General features: G+C 42.0%; 3 protein-coding genes and 1 non-coding gene across 6 annotated transcripts; 3 read left to right on the top strand and 1 right to left on the bottom strand.

Moving 5' to 3' along the window:
• Positions 1-2,782: 2,782 nt before the first annotated feature.
• Positions 2,783-7,676, top strand: LOC116205905 (probable methyltransferase PMT15). Its single transcript, XM_031538600.1, has 7 exons — positions 2,783-3,481; positions 3,641-3,956; positions 5,152-5,362; positions 5,494-5,791; positions 6,307-6,699; positions 7,134-7,211; positions 7,300-7,676. Exons 1-7 carry the CDS (start codon positions 3,099-3,101, stop codon positions 7,535-7,537), a joined length of 1,917 nt encoding a protein of 638 aa, XP_031394460.1. The 5' UTR covers positions 2,783-3,098; the 3' UTR covers positions 7,538-7,676.
• Positions 7,677-9,059: 1,383 nt separating this feature from the next.
• Positions 9,060-12,008, top strand: LOC116205907 (COP9 signalosome complex subunit 1). The gene is made up of 6 exons (XM_031538604.1): positions 9,060-9,560; positions 10,185-10,505; positions 10,680-10,796; positions 10,901-10,986; positions 11,182-11,416; positions 11,619-12,008. Exons 1-6 carry the CDS (start codon positions 9,192-9,194, stop codon positions 11,790-11,792), a joined length of 1,302 nt encoding a protein of 433 aa, XP_031394464.1. The 5' UTR covers positions 9,060-9,191; the 3' UTR covers positions 11,793-12,008.
• Positions 12,009-12,786: 778 nt separating this feature from the next.
• On the top strand, positions 12,787-16,307 carry LOC116205906 (probable methyltransferase PMT13). 3 transcript variants are annotated; one of them, XM_031538601.1, is made up of 8 exons: positions 12,798-13,501; positions 13,638-13,844; positions 13,937-14,147; positions 14,243-14,504; positions 14,643-15,017; positions 15,185-15,280; positions 15,414-15,669; positions 15,994-16,307. In XM_031538601.1, exons 1-7 carry the CDS (start codon positions 13,109-13,111, stop codon positions 15,634-15,636), a joined length of 1,767 nt encoding a protein of 588 aa, XP_031394461.1. In that variant the 5' UTR covers positions 12,798-13,108; the 3' UTR covers positions 15,637-15,669; positions 15,994-16,307. The 3 variants fall into 3 exon arrangements, with proteins under 3 accessions (XP_031394463.1, XP_031394462.1, XP_031394461.1); XM_031538602.1 differs by lacking the exon at positions 15,994-16,307 and having other exon boundaries at positions 12,796-13,501; positions 15,414-15,895; XM_031538603.1 differs by lacking the exons at positions 15,185-15,280; positions 15,994-16,307 and having other exon boundaries at positions 12,787-13,501; positions 15,414-15,501.
• A 231-nt stretch (positions 16,308-16,538) lies between these two features.
• On the bottom strand, positions 16,539-16,609 carry TRNAG-GCC. Its single transcript has one exon. It is a non-coding gene; the product is annotated as a tRNA-Gly (tRNA).
• Positions 16,610-17,079: the final 470 nt, after the last annotated feature.

Raw genomic sequence — 17,079 nt, 5'->3', positions numbered from 1 at the left:
TTTTGTTGATGAGCGAAAGCGTCTGGTGAAGAAGGTATTGGTGTCGGTGCATTGGGAATAAATTCCAAAGCAAAGCGGAGTACCGGAAAGAAGAGAAGGATTCCGCCGCAGTCTGCAACTGCATCTCCATCCCTACCCACGTGTCACAAAGGGCAGATCCTTTTTGCAATTTGCATGGCTGACTACACCTCAGATAGCTAGCAGTAGCAATAGCAAAGCTGCCGCCACCCGCCACCATTTTGAGCCCTCATTATCGATAATCAATAATTAATAATAATAATAATAATAATAATAATCTTTTACTTTGTAAACTTGTACTAGGTGGTGCATCCATCCCTATTTTCAAGCAATTGATTAGAAATTAAAGTCAGCAAAAGAGAAAATTAATGGATCTCCATAAAACGTGTATATATATATCCTTACCAAAATTTAGCATAACATTTTAATACACTATACATTAATTAAATTAATTAATAGTGGCTTTTCTGCAGGGGAGAGGGACCAAGAGGGCAAGAGAGGAGAACAAACAACTTTTCTCTGCATTTATTATATATATTCCCTTATGTTAAAATTGATGGGTCCTACCAGTTACCAATTCTTAAGCAAACCCTAATTAATTTACGTCCCGTTTGATTTTATAATGTGATTTTAAAGGCTTGTTTGGATTGTGAGTTTTAAAATCACAACTCTAACATAATTCTACTTACAACAAAACAAAATAACTCATATAAAGTCATATAAAATCAAAGAGTGGGCCCCATTTATACCACTCTTTTTCAACAACAAAACAAAATAACTCATACAAAGTCAAAGGGTGAACCCCATTTATAACACTCTTTTTCAAAATCAAAATCTGATTTTAAAATCCTACTTTGAAACCAAACGCAACATAAAACTTTAATTTTAACTTTTAACTTTACTCACTACATAATAAAAATTTAACTCTTTCAATTAAAAAAGGTGAGCTCCATATATAAATCCACATATAACTCTATTATACTCAATTTAATTTTTAATATTAAATTCTCTCAACTATTCATTACTTTTTTCAACAATTCATTGCACAATTATCACTTTCTCTTAATTATTCGTGGCATTTTCATACCTTTTCTCATAATTCAACAATATAATAATTATAACCCATTTAAAATCAAAACTCAACCCTATTTTACTCTAAAACCAAACATACAATTAATTTTTTTAGAGTTACCCATTTTCATTTGAAGCCCGAAATCAAACCCCAATCGCAAGAAAACTCCGACAGTTTTTCTGTCAAAATGATGAATGTTTGCCGTGACCAACATGCAACACAACGTTTTCCTATAATATCCCTGATATACATACATATTTCTTTTTGGGGTGAAAGACCGCATTATTCCGGTTATCGACGGAGTTCGATTGTTTTAATATTATGAGATTCGGTGACGAGAATCGACCGCTGAATTTCAAAGTGGAAGGGCAGAATCGGTGTTACGCGACGGTCCATTCTCTTTCATAGGTAAGGAAAATTTTTGGTCCTTCTTGGGAGGCTCTTATTTTCTTTTCCCATACTTTTTTTTTTTTGGGACTGAACATTTACAACTGTTTTGACTTATTTTACTTTCCCATGCTGAAAACAAATTACTTTGTTTGGAAATGGAGATGAGCACACATTCCTAAAGTCTAATTATTCATTGTCACAAACATATTTATTTATACTTCCATTGCATTTTATATACGACGATGATGATGCAACGATATCTAAAACTAGGCAAGGGTCACTTACATGGATTGATTTCAGCAATTCACACATATTTCTCGGAGTAAAATTTTCGATTTAATTCTTGTGAATTAAGAATATCCAATAATTAAGAAAGTTTTACTTCGAAAATGCATCAATCTAACTCAAATTGGATTAATTATGGCCCGTTAAACTTTTGAATATTAGGATGCACACTAAAAGGAGAGGAAAAAAAAAAGCAATCGTCATCATCCGGCCAATTGCCCATCCGGTAGGATTTGATCAACTGTACGGCCTCATATTACAACGGGATTTATCGCGAAGAAAAATAATAAAATCGTGACGAAAACGGAGGAGTAATACGAGTGGGGGAGACAAAGGAGCATTGTTATCAGAACCGGACCGGACCGACCGGTTCGACCGGTCGGACCGGGAACCGGCACCAAGTCCGGTCCGGTTCGCCTAAAAACCGAAATGGCAGCTTTGAACCGCCAGACCCATTGAACCGGCCGGTTTTAAGCAAAATTTCATTAAACCGGCCGGTTCTATGGGTTTTTATGGGTTTCCTATTTAATGTAAAAATTGGTTGGTTGTGTAAGGATTTGAACTCATGACCTCTTGCTTTTCATATTAGCATACTACCAACCAAGCCACCACCACTTTTTTGTTCTTTTAACTCTACTTTTAAGTACTTATTAAAATAAAATATTTATTTTGAAGTAAGAAATATTAAATATAGATACTTTCTTATACTATTGTTATATTTCTTTAAAATCATCATACTTTTATCTTAATTATCATAATTTTTTTAATAATATGAATATTTATTTTATTTTAAATAAACGAGCGGTCCGACCCATCGAACCCCTGGTTGGACCCATAAACCCATGACCCCGTACCCCTTTCGGTTCATCATCCGGTCCGGTTCTGATAACACTGCAAAGGAGTGAAAAGTTAAAGAATCAAGAACAAAAGCCATTTTGCACAGAATCCGGAGAGCTCCCTTTTCTATTGCTTTGTTTCCATTTATACCCCCAAGACCTATAAAACATCACATTTCTTCACTCTCTCTCTCTCTCTCTCCACTTTCGGATGCTTACTAAAACCAGAGAGAGAGAGAGAGAGAGGAGCTTCTACGTCTCATTGTCCACATTCACTCCGATCACGAGCCATGAATGCGGTGGCGCGTATTTCCGAGTCGCCACCGCCTCATCAACCCTTCGGTTCCTCTGCCCTCCATTGTTTCCAATCTTGAGAAAGAGCTCGATCGTTACCTTTCCGGCAGAGCTAGAACCTCTAGCTACTTCGATCCTGAAACTGTTTTTTCGGAGTTTTCCATTTTCTCTCTCTTTTTTCCCTTAATTTCCCCGAAACGGAGATGGCCAATTCGCGGCTGAGCTTCCTCGGCCTCGTCCGATTCAGCACGAGGAGGGCCAACGTCTACTACATAGCGGTGGTGCCCATCTGCTGCACCCTGTTCTACGTCGTCGGAATCTGGCAGCATTCCGGCTCCGGCTCCGTCTCCGGCCGCCTCTCGCACCTCTCCATCGTCTCCAAGACCCCATGCAACGTGTCCCATACTGCCACTGGCCGGACCGCCCCGCTCGATTTCTTCCCCCGACACACATCGGACAACCTCCTGCCTCTGGCTGCAGAGGAGGCCTCCGCGCGCGTGCCCCACTTCCCGCCCTGCCACCCTCGGCTCAGTGAGTACACCCCCTGCGAGGACGCCCAACGATCGCTGAAGTTCGAGAGGGACAGGTTCGTTGGACATTACCATCGCTTCGCTGCTTCTGACATTTTTTGTAAGAATAAATAAGGAGGACAATTGTCTCAGTTTTAAGGAAGATTCTGATTCTGATTCTGATTCTCTCTCTGTTTCTGTTTATTTATTTTCTTATATTTTTTGGGGTCAAAAAGGTTAATATATAGGGAGAGGCACTGCCCGGAGGAGAAGGAGAAGCTCCGGTGCCGGATTCCAGCTCCTCACGGGTACCGGCTGCCATTCCGGTGGCCGGAGAGCCGTGACTTTGCGTGGTTCGCGAATGTGCCCCACAGAGAGCTGACCGTGGAGAAGAAGAACCAGAATTGGGTCCGGTTTAATGGAGATCGCTTCCATTTCCCTGGTGGTGGCACGATGTTCCCGAATGGTGCCGGTGCTTATATCGACGACATCGGGAAGCTGATCAATCTCAAGGATGGGTCCGTGAGGACCGCCCTCGACACTGGTTGTGGGGTAATGTACAAGCTCAATTTTCAACTTCCGGTTCAAAAACTAATCTTGTGAAAACTGAAGTTAGATTTTATTCTCTCTTTGCTTGATAATTAAGACATGATGTCGATGATGCATTATGAATTTACAATGCTAAACATAAAATAATTGGCCCTGTGTCTGCATACGTCTGAGTCCAAAGATTTGCACTTATCCTTTTTTTTTTGTGAGACCACTAATTTTCTATGGTCTTAGCTCTTAATTTTTTTTTTGGCGTTTTAGTTAAAGATCAAATTTTGTCAGATTCAGAAATATTTCCCTTTTTTTCTTTGCACTTGAAAAAATATTTGTAAATTCTTCTGAACCTGAATTACGGCCATTTTCATGACTGGCATAAGGTTTAGCATGCATGCATTCTTTGATCCAAAGAGCTTTTTTTTTTTTTTTCTCTCTCTCTCTCTCTACCATAACATGTCTAATATAGTTTTATGGATAATTGTTACTTTATTTGTTTTTGTGTGCACCCTGATATTCAGGACTCAATCGACCTACTATGAGCTAAAATTCTTCTAACGTACTCGAACTCGAGAACTTTTTTAAAGGGAATAAAGTTCCGAAATCGCATGAACCAATCCATTTTGGTTTTATTTGTATTTTCAAGCTGGTCTAATTGAATTTAGATTTTATCCTAATTAATTAATTAATGTTTTCCTCTACATAATTTGGATTTCTTTTTCCATATATCTTCAAGTCAATATATTTTCTCCCTTTCTGGTACCGAAACGGATGCGTTATTTCTTCAATTTGAAGATCACGTTTATTTTGGTAGGGAAAGAGACGTTACACTCACTGCTCCATGCTCATCTCATCTTAGCCCTCATTTTGTAATGTTGTAGTATTTAATTAAGAAGTCATAGCTGTTTTTCTCTAAAGCATAGCTTCTTGCGTTGAAAGGAGACATTGAATGATGATTTGAAAGGGTAACTTTGGTGCAATGCCCTGTCGATGTCTTCATACTAAGAAAGCCAAGTATCTCACCCACTAGCATTAAAACTTTGTTCCTTTTTACTCACTGTCCTCAAGTATTATTGCAACAACCAGATGGGTTCCCTCGTATTTCAGTTTTTAAGGGCAATTTAGGATGACATATAACCGAGCTAGCTATAATTTTGTTCCCTCTTTTGGCGTCATTCTGAAATCAATCTTCACTATTCAATAGGTAGCCAGCTGGGGAGCTTACCTCTTGCCCCGGGACATCCTAGCAGTGTCATTTGCACCACGGGACACCCACGAAGCTCAGGTGCAGTTCGCTCTTGAACGTGGTGTCCCCGCTTTGATCGGAGTGCTCGCTTCAAACAGGCTCCCTTACCCTTCGCGAGCTTTTGATGTGGCACATTGCTCTCGTTGCCTTATACCTTGGGGTCAATATGGTAAGCTGATAACACTGAATGGATGTTAAATTATTATCGGATGATATTTTGAAGTTCCGAGCTGTCCATTGTCAAGAATTCGCTTCCTTTATTACTGCTAATCACTTCGTCTTAATTTCATGTGCAATTAGATGGTTTATTTCTGATGGAGATTGACCGAGTTCTACGACCGGGAGGGTACTGGATTCTTTCGGGCCCACCGATCAATTGGGAGCGCCATTGGAGAGGGTGGGAGCGTACTACTAAAGACCTTAAGGCTGAACAGTCCAGGATCGAGACGATAGCTCGGAGCCTGTGTTGGAAGAGACTGAAACAGAAGGAGGACATTGCTATATGGCAGAAACCCACCAACCACATCCACTGTAGGATCAACCGAAAGGTTTTCAAGTTCCCGCAATTCTGCCCGGCACAAGATCCTGACAAAGCCTGGTAATTCAATCTTAATACCTTTCATATTCTTCTCTTTTTTTTTTCGCAGAGAGAATTTCTATTTGTATTACGGTCATCACGGAAATTTTATGGTCTAGGAGCCCGACAGTCAGGGGCTTCCGGGACCGTTCCTAATATTCTGGCCCCTAACCATTGTACTATATATCATGATGAAGGAATTAATGCATATACCCATCACGAAATTTTAGCTTCATTCCTAATTTTGGCTTCTGGCTTTGCGTCTTTTCATGTCTGTTTTGATTGTAACGATGGTTGGAAAGGACTGAATAACCAACGAAACGACTTCGAAAATCCTATTGAGTAGTGCCAAATAATGAGAGCAGATATTTCTATAGCCCTCGATATTTTTATTCCTAGACTCTTTACTTAAGCCCCGATTGACAGACGACCATACATTAACATTAACCAGATTCGTGAAAAATTATCATACAATGCAGTTGTACTCGTTTTTAACTTGATTGATCCTAATTCTCGATAGCTGCATGTGCATGCAGGTACAAAAAAATGGAGACATGCATAACCCCGCTCCCTGATGCGTACGATATTAGAGAGGTCGCAGGTGGTCAACTTGCGAGATGGCCAGAGAGGTTGACGGCGGTGCCACCTCGAATCAAGAGTGGAAGCTCCGAAGGAATAACTGCAGAGACTTTTACTGAGAACACGGAACTGTGGAAGAGAAGGGTAGCACACTACAAATCTCTGGACTATCAACTCGCCGAGAGAGGCCGGTACAGTAATTGTCTCGATATGAATGCTTACTTGGGAGGGTTCGCAGCCGCCCTTGTGGGGGACCCAGCGTGGGTCATGAACGTCGTTCCTGTCGAGGTGCGTCCCAACACTCTCGGGATCGTTTACGAGCGTGGGCTGATTGGCACATATCAGGACTGGTACATTCCATTCCTTTGGTTTAATTTTATGAAAAATCTTACGCCTTTTATTATTAATAATATTATTTTTGATGATTAGACTTTTTTTTTTAAGTATATCCATATCCATACGCTTGATTGGTGAATGATAGGTGTCTTTTTGCAGGAATGATTGTGATTTTTTATCATAAAATATTTGCATGCACCAACTGCCCCCTGGCCTACTATGATTATTAGGTTTACCATTAAAGTATGCACGTACTCCCAAATTTCACAGAACTTGACCACGGCTTACTCCCGACACAAGGGCGAATGATTGTCGATGATTTTTTCTGTTGATAAAGTGGATCAAACTTTTCAAAAGTTCCATCTATTAATGCCACTACAACAACATTAATCTGCTCGAGGCCTGCTTCGTACTGCTTCGATTTGATCCTATGGGTCATGTTTTCTAGGTGTGAGGCGATGTCTACTTATCCCAGAACTTATGACTTCATCCATGCGGACTCTGTATTTACCATTTACAAGGACAGGTAAGATTGCTAGAATTGGTTCCAGTTACTTTGCTCACTGTATAGCTTGCACCGTCTGACAAACAGATCGATTCTCTGTTCAAAATAGGTGTGACACGGGTGATATCTTGTTGGAGATGGATCGGATATTGAGGCCCGAGGGTAGTATAATTTTCCGTGACGACGTAGATATGCTGGTGAAGGTGAAGGCCATAATCGATGGGATGCAATACGAGAGTAGGATCGCGGACCATGAAGATGGGCCTCTCAATAGGGAGAAAATTCTTTTGGCTAAGAAGCTGTATTGGACAGCACCTTCCCCACAAGGGACCAAAACTTATATCTAGCAGAGTTTTCATTGCAATTGTCCGTTCCCCTCTTATTCTTCGGGTGGTTTTCTATTTCATTTAGCATATTTCTTTTTGAAATTTTCTGTCAATAAGAACAATACATATAATATCGGGGACGAAATATTTTTTGGTCCAACTTTCCCGAGTCACTTCTAGTGCGAGTCAAAAGTGACCATACATGTAGTTTACGAGTCAATCAATCAGGAAAATTATAATAAAGCACACTTAGACAGTGTTTGGTTCTCGCGGATGTGATTAGTGCATGGGGAATGCAATAAATATGTAATAAGAGGAATTGATAGGTGGTCGACCATCCTCAAGCAAAGTCGGGCTCGCCGGAGCTGATTGAGCCATCTGGGGCTTACTAGCCCCATGGCTAGGCTTGTGTTGGTGTTGCGAACCTAGACGTGAACTTGCAAGCCCCAAGAAGCTTGGGAGCTCAAGCTGCTCGTAAGGCTCTAGCTGCTTCGCCAAGACCTCGAGCTAGATTGAGTCGATGAGGCCAGATCTAGTCTCACCAAGGCTGAATTTGGTTTCGCCGGCCTGAGGATGGTAGAAAAGGTGTCTTGATCGCCGGAGGTGGAATTTTGGAGGTGGCAAAGGCAGAGGGGGGTGGGTGCGATGGTGGAAGGGGGCGGCGGCGATGGGAAAGGGCAGGAGAGGCATGATTTGAAGAGATGATGAATAGTTGGCAGTGTTTTATGCTGCGTTTGGTTTCAAAGTAAGATTTTAAAATCAAATTTTGATTTTGAAAAAGAGTGATATAAATTGAACTCATCATTTGACTTTGTATGAATTATTTTGTTTTGTTGTTGAAAAAGAGTGGTATAAATGGAGCACACTCTTTGACTTTGTATGAGTTATTTAGTTTTGTTGTGGGTAGAATTAGATTAAAGTCATAATTTTAAAATCACATTTGCAAACCAAACAAGCTTTTAGTAATTCAAACTCCTATTATGGACGGGTAATACCGATTACCTATAACTTGGGTGGAGCTTTGTTATTCAGTCCGTATTATGGATAGCAATCCGATTTGTAATCGCAATTACGATTACAGGTCAAAACAAACAAAATAATTGCTATTCATATGTAGTTGATCTGTAATGGAAAATCAATTACGACCAACATAGCATTAGTAAATGGAACCGTATACGAATTGTGTAATTAGGCAGGTGGCTCGATTCACACGTCTATAATTCGACATATGGTTCGATGAACGCGTCTAAAAATTATGCACCATCTGGGATACAAATGTCGGATCTAAAATAAAAATTATTTACAAATCCCAAGCCCCAACCCTCATTAATCGATCCAAGGGATTGACCTCTACATTATTATCGTGTTGCATTATTATCGTGTTGTTTATCAAATAGGTTTCTTTGATGTGATTATGCAAATTGGACCTCTACTGGGCCCAATGGGCAGATGGAGCAGAGTAGCTCAAAACTGCCATTTCTCGGCCCAATGGGCCGATGGAGCCTACTAATCCCGAGAAATCCTATTTGCCTTTCGGCAGCCCACTCCCTCCAGAAGGCGAACCTCCACAGCAGACGCTCATCACAGTCGCAAAACCCCGCACTGCCTGACTGACTCTGGAATTCTCCGGCCGAAACCCTAACTCGACTGAAGGAGATCTTGATTCTGCCCGGAAATGGAGCTGGAGGACGAGATCTACGAGAACGGAGGGGGCGATGATTCGGCGCGCAGCAGGCCGATCATCAGCGGCGAGCAACTCGACATCGAGGCGTACGCTAGCCTTTACAAGGACCGGACGAAGATCACGCGGCTCCTGTTCATCGCCGACCACTGCGACAACGAGTCGATGAAGCTCGAGGCGCTGAAGATGGCCTATGACGAGATTAAGAAGGGAGAGAACACGCAGCTGTTCCGGGAAGTGGTGGACAAGATCGGAGGGAAGTTGGGAGAGAAGTACGGGATGGACTCCGCCTGGTGCGAGGCTGTGGATCGGAGAGCGGAGCAGAAAAAGGAGAAGTTGGATAATGAGCTCAATTCCTACAGAGTAAGCTCAGTCCTGACAAGTCCAGTAGTTTCTAGATGATTCTTTTGTACCTGTTGTTGTGCAACTCTTTTCCTATTCATATGCTAATGAATCGTAGATAGGTAGAAGTGTGAGAAGGCAGGAAATCAACGGTCGTAGCATGTCCTTTTGATGACTGCTCTCTACATTTTACTTAGTTGCACGAGACTTTTCGATGCTCCTCATTCATAATTCCATGAAATTTGGTTGGTTGCTCCATTATTTTTTGTTGCTTCTTAGGATTTATAGTCTTGCTTTTACTAATGGTAGTAAGTGTTTGTAGTTGAACGGGTTGCCATTTTTAGGGTTTGAATTCCATGTTAATATTTCTCAGTTTGCGATAGTCAGGAGACAATTGATACAGTAAATCAGGGCAGGTTTAGCGACCGAGCTGGCGATTTGGTGTCTTAACACATTTTAATGTCTGCAGGTTAATTCAGCAAAAAAAAAAAAAGCAAAAATTGTCTGCAAGTTAAATTTAGTGTACCGTCATGGTCATGTTGGAAGTGCTTTTGTGAATTCTAGTTTTTTTCAAGATGAACGGTTTTTGACCCGCAGGGTATAGATCTTTCATGAATGTTTGGCTCTTCATGGTTTGATCTGCAGACCAATCTCATAAAGGAAAGCATAAGGATGGGTTACAATGACTTTGGAGAATTTTATTATGCCCATGGTAACCTTGGAGATGCGTTCAAAAGTTTTGTTCGCACCCGAGACTATTGTACCACGTCGAAGCACATAATCAGCATGTGCATGAATGCAATCCTGGTGAGCATTGAAATGGGTCAATTCACTCATGTGACGAGTTATGTCAGCAAAGCTGAACAAACACCAGATGCCCTGGACCCCATCACAGTTGCAAAATTGCGCTGCGCCGCAGGGTTGGCTCATTTGGAGGCTAAAAAATACAAACTTGCTGCCCGTAAGGTATGGTCCTTACTTTTAGCGTGCTCTTCAATTTGAATACTCTTACATCTGTTTCTCCTTGATTGTAACAATTAGTGCTCCTAAATTGCTAAGCTTTCTGGACTTTCCATCAGTCACAGGTCACTTGCCTTTATTTTTCTGCCTTCTAATATATTGTCTTCAACTTACCTGCAGTTCCTGGAAACTGGCCCTGAATTGGGAAATCACTATAATGAAGTTATTGCATCTCAAGATGTTGCAACCTATGGAGGGCTTTGTGCTCTTGCTAGTTTTGATCGATCAGAACTGAAGGCAAATATCTAGTGTTACCCCTCCTAGTTGGTTGTTTATATCATTGCCAGTTGGAACTCGAGGATGTGTTTTCTGGCTCTGACTCTGGATCCTTTTCTTGGCAGACTAAAGTAATAGATAACCTCAACTTCCGAAATTTCCTAGAGCTGGTTCCTGAAGTGAGGGAGCTTATTAATGACTTTTACTCAAGGTAGCCTCGTCTGTCTCCGCAATTCGAGTTTTTTTATATGCCTGTTCTCCTCACATAATAATTCCCATCGTCATCATCTCATAAATTTAGATCCACCAATCTGTTCTGCTCTAGCATAACGTCAGAGTCTCAATAATTGCCGAAATGATTATTACCAGAAACTATGGTTTTACTGAGAGTTCTCACTTTATGCAGCCGTTATGCCTCATGCTTGGAATACCTTGGGAATCTAAAAGCAAATCTGATGCTCGACATCCACTTGCATGACCATGTGGAGACACTTTATAATCAGATCCGCCACAAAGCTATCATCCAATATACCCATCCTTTTGTGTCTGTGGACTTGCGGATGATGGCTAATGCTTTTAAAACCAGTGTTGCTGGGCTGGAGAAGGAGCTTGAAGCTTTGATCACAGACAACCAGATACAGGTCTGCTTCATTATTATACATCCCGTAGTACATCTGATACAGCATTCTAGTTGAAGGTGTCATGATTTGTGACTCAGTTTTGGTTGCTCATATGGTCGAGAAGTGCACCCCTTTATTCCCGTTTTCATAGGAAATATCAGGATTGAGTAATTGATATCAGCCCTCTTATTTAGCTAGCTGCATGCATAATGTTATCCTGCAGGCTCGGATCGACTCCCACAACAAGATATTGTATGCACGACATGCTGACCAGAGGAATGCTACTTTCCAACGGGTCCTGCAGACGGGAAGCGAGTTTGAGCGCGATGTGAGCTCAATGCTACTAAGAGCAAATCTCATAAAGTACGATTACAATGTTAGGTCTAGAAAATCTTGAATTGTTGGGATTCTGGAAGGACCCGTCAGAAAGATCCGCTGTCCATAGTTTGGCTTGTTCGGTGGGGGTTCAGTGAGCTATTTCACTCGTCACAGAATTTTTGTGAAGAGCCAGTGATCATGTTTGATAAGTGTACTCTATACCATCCACTGAAAAAGGATGGGATCTGTTGTCTCATTGTCAATCGATGCCTCTCTTTGCAGTGATCTCCGTGAATTATCATATTGTGTGCGCTTTTATATTCCTTGCTCAATTCGAAGTGGTTTTGCTTATTTCTGTGTGTGTGTGTTTTAAGTGAAAAAATTGGACTGGCATCTTCTACGGCGGGAGCTTTTCTCTATTTCGGTTGACGACATACGTAAGACTTTGTCCCTCTCCCTACCACTACCAAATACACCATCCATGGACAGTCAACGTATTGCTTTCCTTGACAGCTGGATCCTTTGCCTTAACTTCAAGTCATTTCCTGGTCCTTCAAAAAACCATACTCCTCCGTCTTAGATTAATTGAGATTAAGAGTTTGGCTCCTTCGTCTTAGGAGGAGGAGCCACGTACTATGACGGTGAATAGTGATGCCATTATTAATCTCTTTTGTTGGGACGACAAGAAAGCTCATAATGCTATGTTCATTTTAAGTGGAGCATGTTATTGCATTGCATCCGTTTCTATATTATTGATTCATTCGATAGGCTAAGAAGCAACTCTTTTTTTTTTTTTTTTTTCTTTTTTTTCCCTTTGGTGGTCGACGACTGAGAAGCAACTTGGCTGAAAAGATCTAGGGGATGGATGCTTTTCTTTTTTTGAGATAATAAAGGGGATGGATGCAGTGTTATGTATTAAGCTCATAATGAATTAGCTACCCCATTTCAGCCAATAAATAAATAAATACATAAACTAATAATAATTACTTCCCCTCCGCCCACCACCAAAAATAAGATTTCCTCTGTGTGTATCACCGCGGGAGCAGTGTTGTTGGTATGTGGATCCGATCCAATACGACCAACTTTAAGGCTTCTTTCTTCCCCCATTCCCATTTGTGTAAAACCTCAAGTCTTCTCCTCTCTCTTTTTTCTCTCTCCCTCTCTTCGTCACTCAAACCTCACCTTTTAACCGGTTTCTTTGTGTCTCATCAGCATCAGATCCACCCCCACCCCACCTTCTCTCTTTGAAGAAGCAAGTAGACACCTTCAACTGAGCCGAGCTGAGTGAGTGAGCGAGTGATTGAGTCCGCAGCAGCTCCATCCATCTTCCGAGAGAAGATCCAGCCCCGTCACATCACATGTTACTCTTCTGATCAGATCCGACCTTCCATTCCAATGGGCCACCTCAACCTCCCTCCCTCCAAGCGCGGCCCCCGCCAGTGGCGCCTCCTCGACCTCGTCACCGCCTTCCTCTTCGCCATCGTCCTCCTCTTCTTCCTCCTCATCTTCACCCCCCTCGGCGACTCCCTCGCCGCCTCCGGCCGCCAGTCCCTCCTCCTCTCCTCCCGCGACCACTCCCGCCTCGTCCTCGCTGTCGAGTCCGGCAAGCTCCACCCCGCCCACATTCAATCCTGCCCCGCTCACTTCGTTCACCACTTGCCCTGCCTCGATTCCCGCCGCAACACCCGGGAGCGCCGCTGCCCCCCGCCTGAGGAATCCCCCCTCTGCCTGATTCCCCCGTCGGACGCTTACAAGATTCCGGTCCCGTGGCCGGAGAGCTTGGATAAGGTCCCTCCTAAACCCCCATCCTACCCTTTAATTCATTCAGCTGTTAAAAGATCATACTTACTATACTACCCCTCTTTATCTGCTTTTATTATAACTGAAGGCTCAGAGGTTCTTCCTTCTTTTCCTTTGGGTGTAGGTATGGCGCAGCAATATGCCGCACGATCAGATTGCAGATAGGAAAGGAAATCTGGGATGGATGAAAGAAGAAGGTCCTTACGTTACATTCCCTGATGATGATGGTACAATGTTTCCTCATGGTGCTCGACACTACATCGACAAGCTCAAACAGTATATTCCGATCACCGGTGGATCTTTGAGGACTGCCCTTGACATGGGATGCGGGGTAATGATTCGGGGGGCTATCTTCTGCATCGATTTTCGGCCATTTTCCAGGATTCTGTTCATTTAAATTCTTTCACTGTGTTTTTCTCCTAGGCAGCTAGTTTTGGTGGGTCTTTGCTGGCTGAAGGCATTTTGACGATGTCACTTCCTCCAAGAGATTCCCATGACTCGCGGATACAGTTTGCGCTCGAGAGAGGGATACCGGCATTTTTTGCCATGCTTGGCACACAAAGGCTCCCATTTCCTGCCTTTGCCTTTGATTTCGTCCATTGTTCTCAATGCTCAATCCCGTTTACTGCCCATAGTGAGTGCTCATTTAACATAATCAGTCCCGTAAATCAAGCTTCTAACTCCTCTGGTGCTTCATTGACCGCATGACTACCTGTTTTCTTTTTGCAGATGCCACGTACTTCATTGAAGTGGATCGGTTGCTTCGCCCGGGAGGTTACCTAGTGATCTCTGGCCCTCCGGTGCAGTGGCCTAAACAGGACAAGGAGTGGGCAGACCTCCAGGCCGTGGCAAGAGCTTTGTGTTATGACCTCATTGCTGTTGATGGGAACACTGTCATCTGGAAGAAGCCTGCTGGAGATTCATGTTTTCCCAATCAAAATGAATTTGGGCTTGAGCTATGTGATGAATCAGATGATCCAAGTAGTGCATGGTAATTGCTGCAAGCTGGCGTTATTTATTATCTTGGGTTTTCTTGGCACTTCTTTGGTCATGATCCATTCTATTTTTCCATAATTCCAGGTCGTTGGATATGTTCTGATTTCCCCCACTCTTCTGTATGATCTCTTAGGTACTTCAAGTTGAAAAAGTGTTTAGCAAGTGCAAATTCTGTCAAAGGAGAATGTGCAGTTGGGTCTATCAAAAAATGGCCGGAGAGACTTAAAGAAGCTCCTGCTAGGGCTGCACTGCTGAAAAATGGGATCGATCTCTTTGGGGCTGACACTCGGCGATGGGCGAGGAGGATTGCTTATTATAAGGCATCATTAAACTTGAAGCTCGGAACTCCTGCTGTCCGCAATGTCATGGACATGAATGCCCTTTTTGGGGGCTTTGCAGCAGCACTTTCCTCCGACCCTGTGTGGGTAATGAATGTAGTTCCAGCTCGCAAGCCATTAACATTGGATGTAATTTACGACAGAGGACTGATTGGGGTATACCATGACTGGTGAGTTATATTAGCATTTCAATTGTGTTGGCTGACCTCATCTCTTTCCATTGCACATAATTGCTCTCCTTCTGTTGGCTGTTAGCTGTTATCATTATTCTTACCTTTAGTAATTGGTTTTGGTTCAGAATGAGGACGGAGTTTTAATATTTGATATGTGGATGCAGGTGTGAACCTTTCTCTATGTATCCCCGTATTTACGATTTTATTCATGTCGCTAGCATTGAAGCATTAACTAAGAATCCAGGTTCAGGCAAGAATAGGTATTTCGCCTAGCACTTTATAATCTATTCATATAATTTGTGGTTTTCCTTAATCAATATGCTGGTTGTTCTACTAAGCTTCTCGTGTGATCTAAAACGAGATACCTTTGGTTGCTTTTCATCATGAATGCAGATGTAGCCTTGTGGATCTGATGGTGGAAATGGATCGAATGTTGCGTCCGGAAGGGACTGTTGTTATTCGAGATTCACCCGAAGTTATTGACAGAATAGATCGGATAGCTCACGCGGTGAGATGGACAACCAGTATACACAGGCAGGAGCCAAAATCGCATGGAAGAGAGAAGATACTTGTTGCAACCAAAACTTTCTGGAAGCTATCTTCGCCATCAAAATGATCGCGAAGGAGCATACTCTCCCTGTAATTTTAGGTAATTTCCGCTCGTTGTTAGTCAATCTGTAGCCGATGCATATCATGCCCGTGGATCATATAGGGTTCTCCTTTTTTATTTTTTTTCACCCCCCTCCCCCCTCTACATTTAGTTTATTCCCATAGAGAGGAGGCCAAGGAGTGGAATATGAATCTGGTCATGTATAAAGAATGAAAACACAGATTAGTTGAGTGAAATGATACTTTACTCTCAAATTGATCATTGCTTTCCTTGCGTCCAAAAGCTGCTCAGCAACTGTCGGACAAGTAGGATCATTTTGATGAATATGATGAACGGTGAAGTAGCTTTTGTTTCTGAGTGCAGGAAACTAGAAAGTGGATGAACGAGAAGTATTATAGGAGAGCTGCTCAAGCCGAGTTGTGCTGTTATAGTTGTTGGTTTTCCAGATTAGCTCCATCTGGTAAAAGCTGTTGTTGATAATCGAGAGTATGTAAGTCGGGGTTGAAGCTTTTGAAGGACCCCCAAGGGCCGCAACATGTACGAAAGCAAGAAGAGCAGATCATTCGACAATATCTTTTGATGTCAGCGAGATAGAATCACTATATCGGCATATGACCAGAGCTTTGTATGTTTTGAATAGAATTTTAATCTACCTCAGATGATGTTTGATAAATCAATTATATGCCATGGAGGAATTCTAATTGATAAATAAAACCACTGTGAAGAAAGAAACTCAAGGGTGACAATATAATTATCAAAAACTGAAAAATGAGAGAGGTAAGAAAAAAAAGAACCCAAAAAAAAAAAAAAAAAAAAGGAGAGCTCGGTTTTTGCGAGGTATGATCCTCAGAGAATCGGATCAAGTGGCGGGACCTAAACCGACACATCGCGGGTCGTCATAGCTCCAATGCACCAGCCGGGAATCGAACCCGGGCCTGTACCGTGGCAGGGTACTATTCTGCCACTAGACCACTGGTGCTTTGATGAAGATTTCCCGCTTATAATATGTTTAGAAGACAAAATATTTACAGGACCAACGTAGCTTCTACTCTAACCTATGAATGAAAGTTACCCTAGAAAAAAAAACAAAAATAAATGGGCACTTCATGTAGCCTCATTGAACTGTTGAAATACTCTTGAATAGTAAAAAAGGAGTTTGCATGGAGTCTGTCCTTTGAATACTTTTATATAACTAAAGAAGAGTGATGCTATGTAGCTAACTACGTTTTGATATGCCTTTACAACACATAAGAAATGTCCTGAAGGTAAGGATAAAAAAAAAAATCAAGGGATAATGAAGCCATTAAGAGTGAGAGCTTTAGGATCACAACACATTCATAGGTCGGAAAGAATCTGAAAGATTTTCACGAAAAACAAAGTATTTTCATACATTTGTTGCCTGGGCCAATGGCGTACATGAAATTATTACGATTTACAGAGAAAGAAGGA

Source organism: Punica granatum, chromosome 4, assembly GCF_007655135.1.
Source record: "Punica granatum isolate Tunisia-2019 chromosome 4, ASM765513v2, whole genome shotgun sequence".
In the NCBI taxonomy this organism is placed as follows: Eukaryota; Viridiplantae; Streptophyta; class Magnoliopsida; order Myrtales; family Lythraceae; genus Punica; species Punica granatum.
This window is presented reverse-complemented; position numbering and strand designations above follow the sequence as displayed.

Bases quoted from the DNA above. Each gene is read 5' to 3' on its own strand.
- LOC116205907 (XM_031538604.1), top strand. From the start codon at position 9,192: ATGGAGCTGGAGGACGAGATCTACGAGAACGGAGGGGGCGATGATTCG. The intron at 10,506-10,679 runs GTATGGTCCTTA...ACTTACCTGCAG, and splicing joins ACAAACTTGCTGCCCGTAAG to TTCCTGGAAACTGGCCCTGA. The intron at 10,797-10,900 runs GCAAATATCTAG...TTTTCTTGGCAG, and splicing joins TTGATCGATCAGAACTGAAG to ACTAAAGTAATAGATAACCT.
- LOC116205905 (XM_031538600.1), top strand. From the start codon at position 3,099: ATGGCCAATTCGCGGCTGAGCTTCCTCGGCCTCGTCCGATTCAGCACG. The intron at 3,482-3,640 runs GTTCGTTGGACA...GGGGTCAAAAAG, and splicing joins CTGAAGTTCGAGAGGGACAG to GTTAATATATAGGGAGAGGC. The intron at 7,212-7,299 runs GTAAGATTGCTA...TGTTCAAAATAG, and splicing joins TTTACCATTTACAAGGACAG to GTGTGACACGGGTGATATCT.
- LOC116205906 (XM_031538601.1), top strand. From the start codon at position 13,109: ATGGGCCACCTCAACCTCCCTCCCTCCAAGCGCGGCCCCCGCCAGTGG. The intron at 13,502-13,637 runs GTCCCTCCTAAA...CTTTGGGTGTAG, and splicing joins GGCCGGAGAGCTTGGATAAG to GTATGGCGCAGCAATATGCC. The intron at 13,845-13,936 runs GTAATGATTCGG...TTTTTCTCCTAG, and splicing joins CCCTTGACATGGGATGCGGG to GCAGCTAGTTTTGGTGGGTC.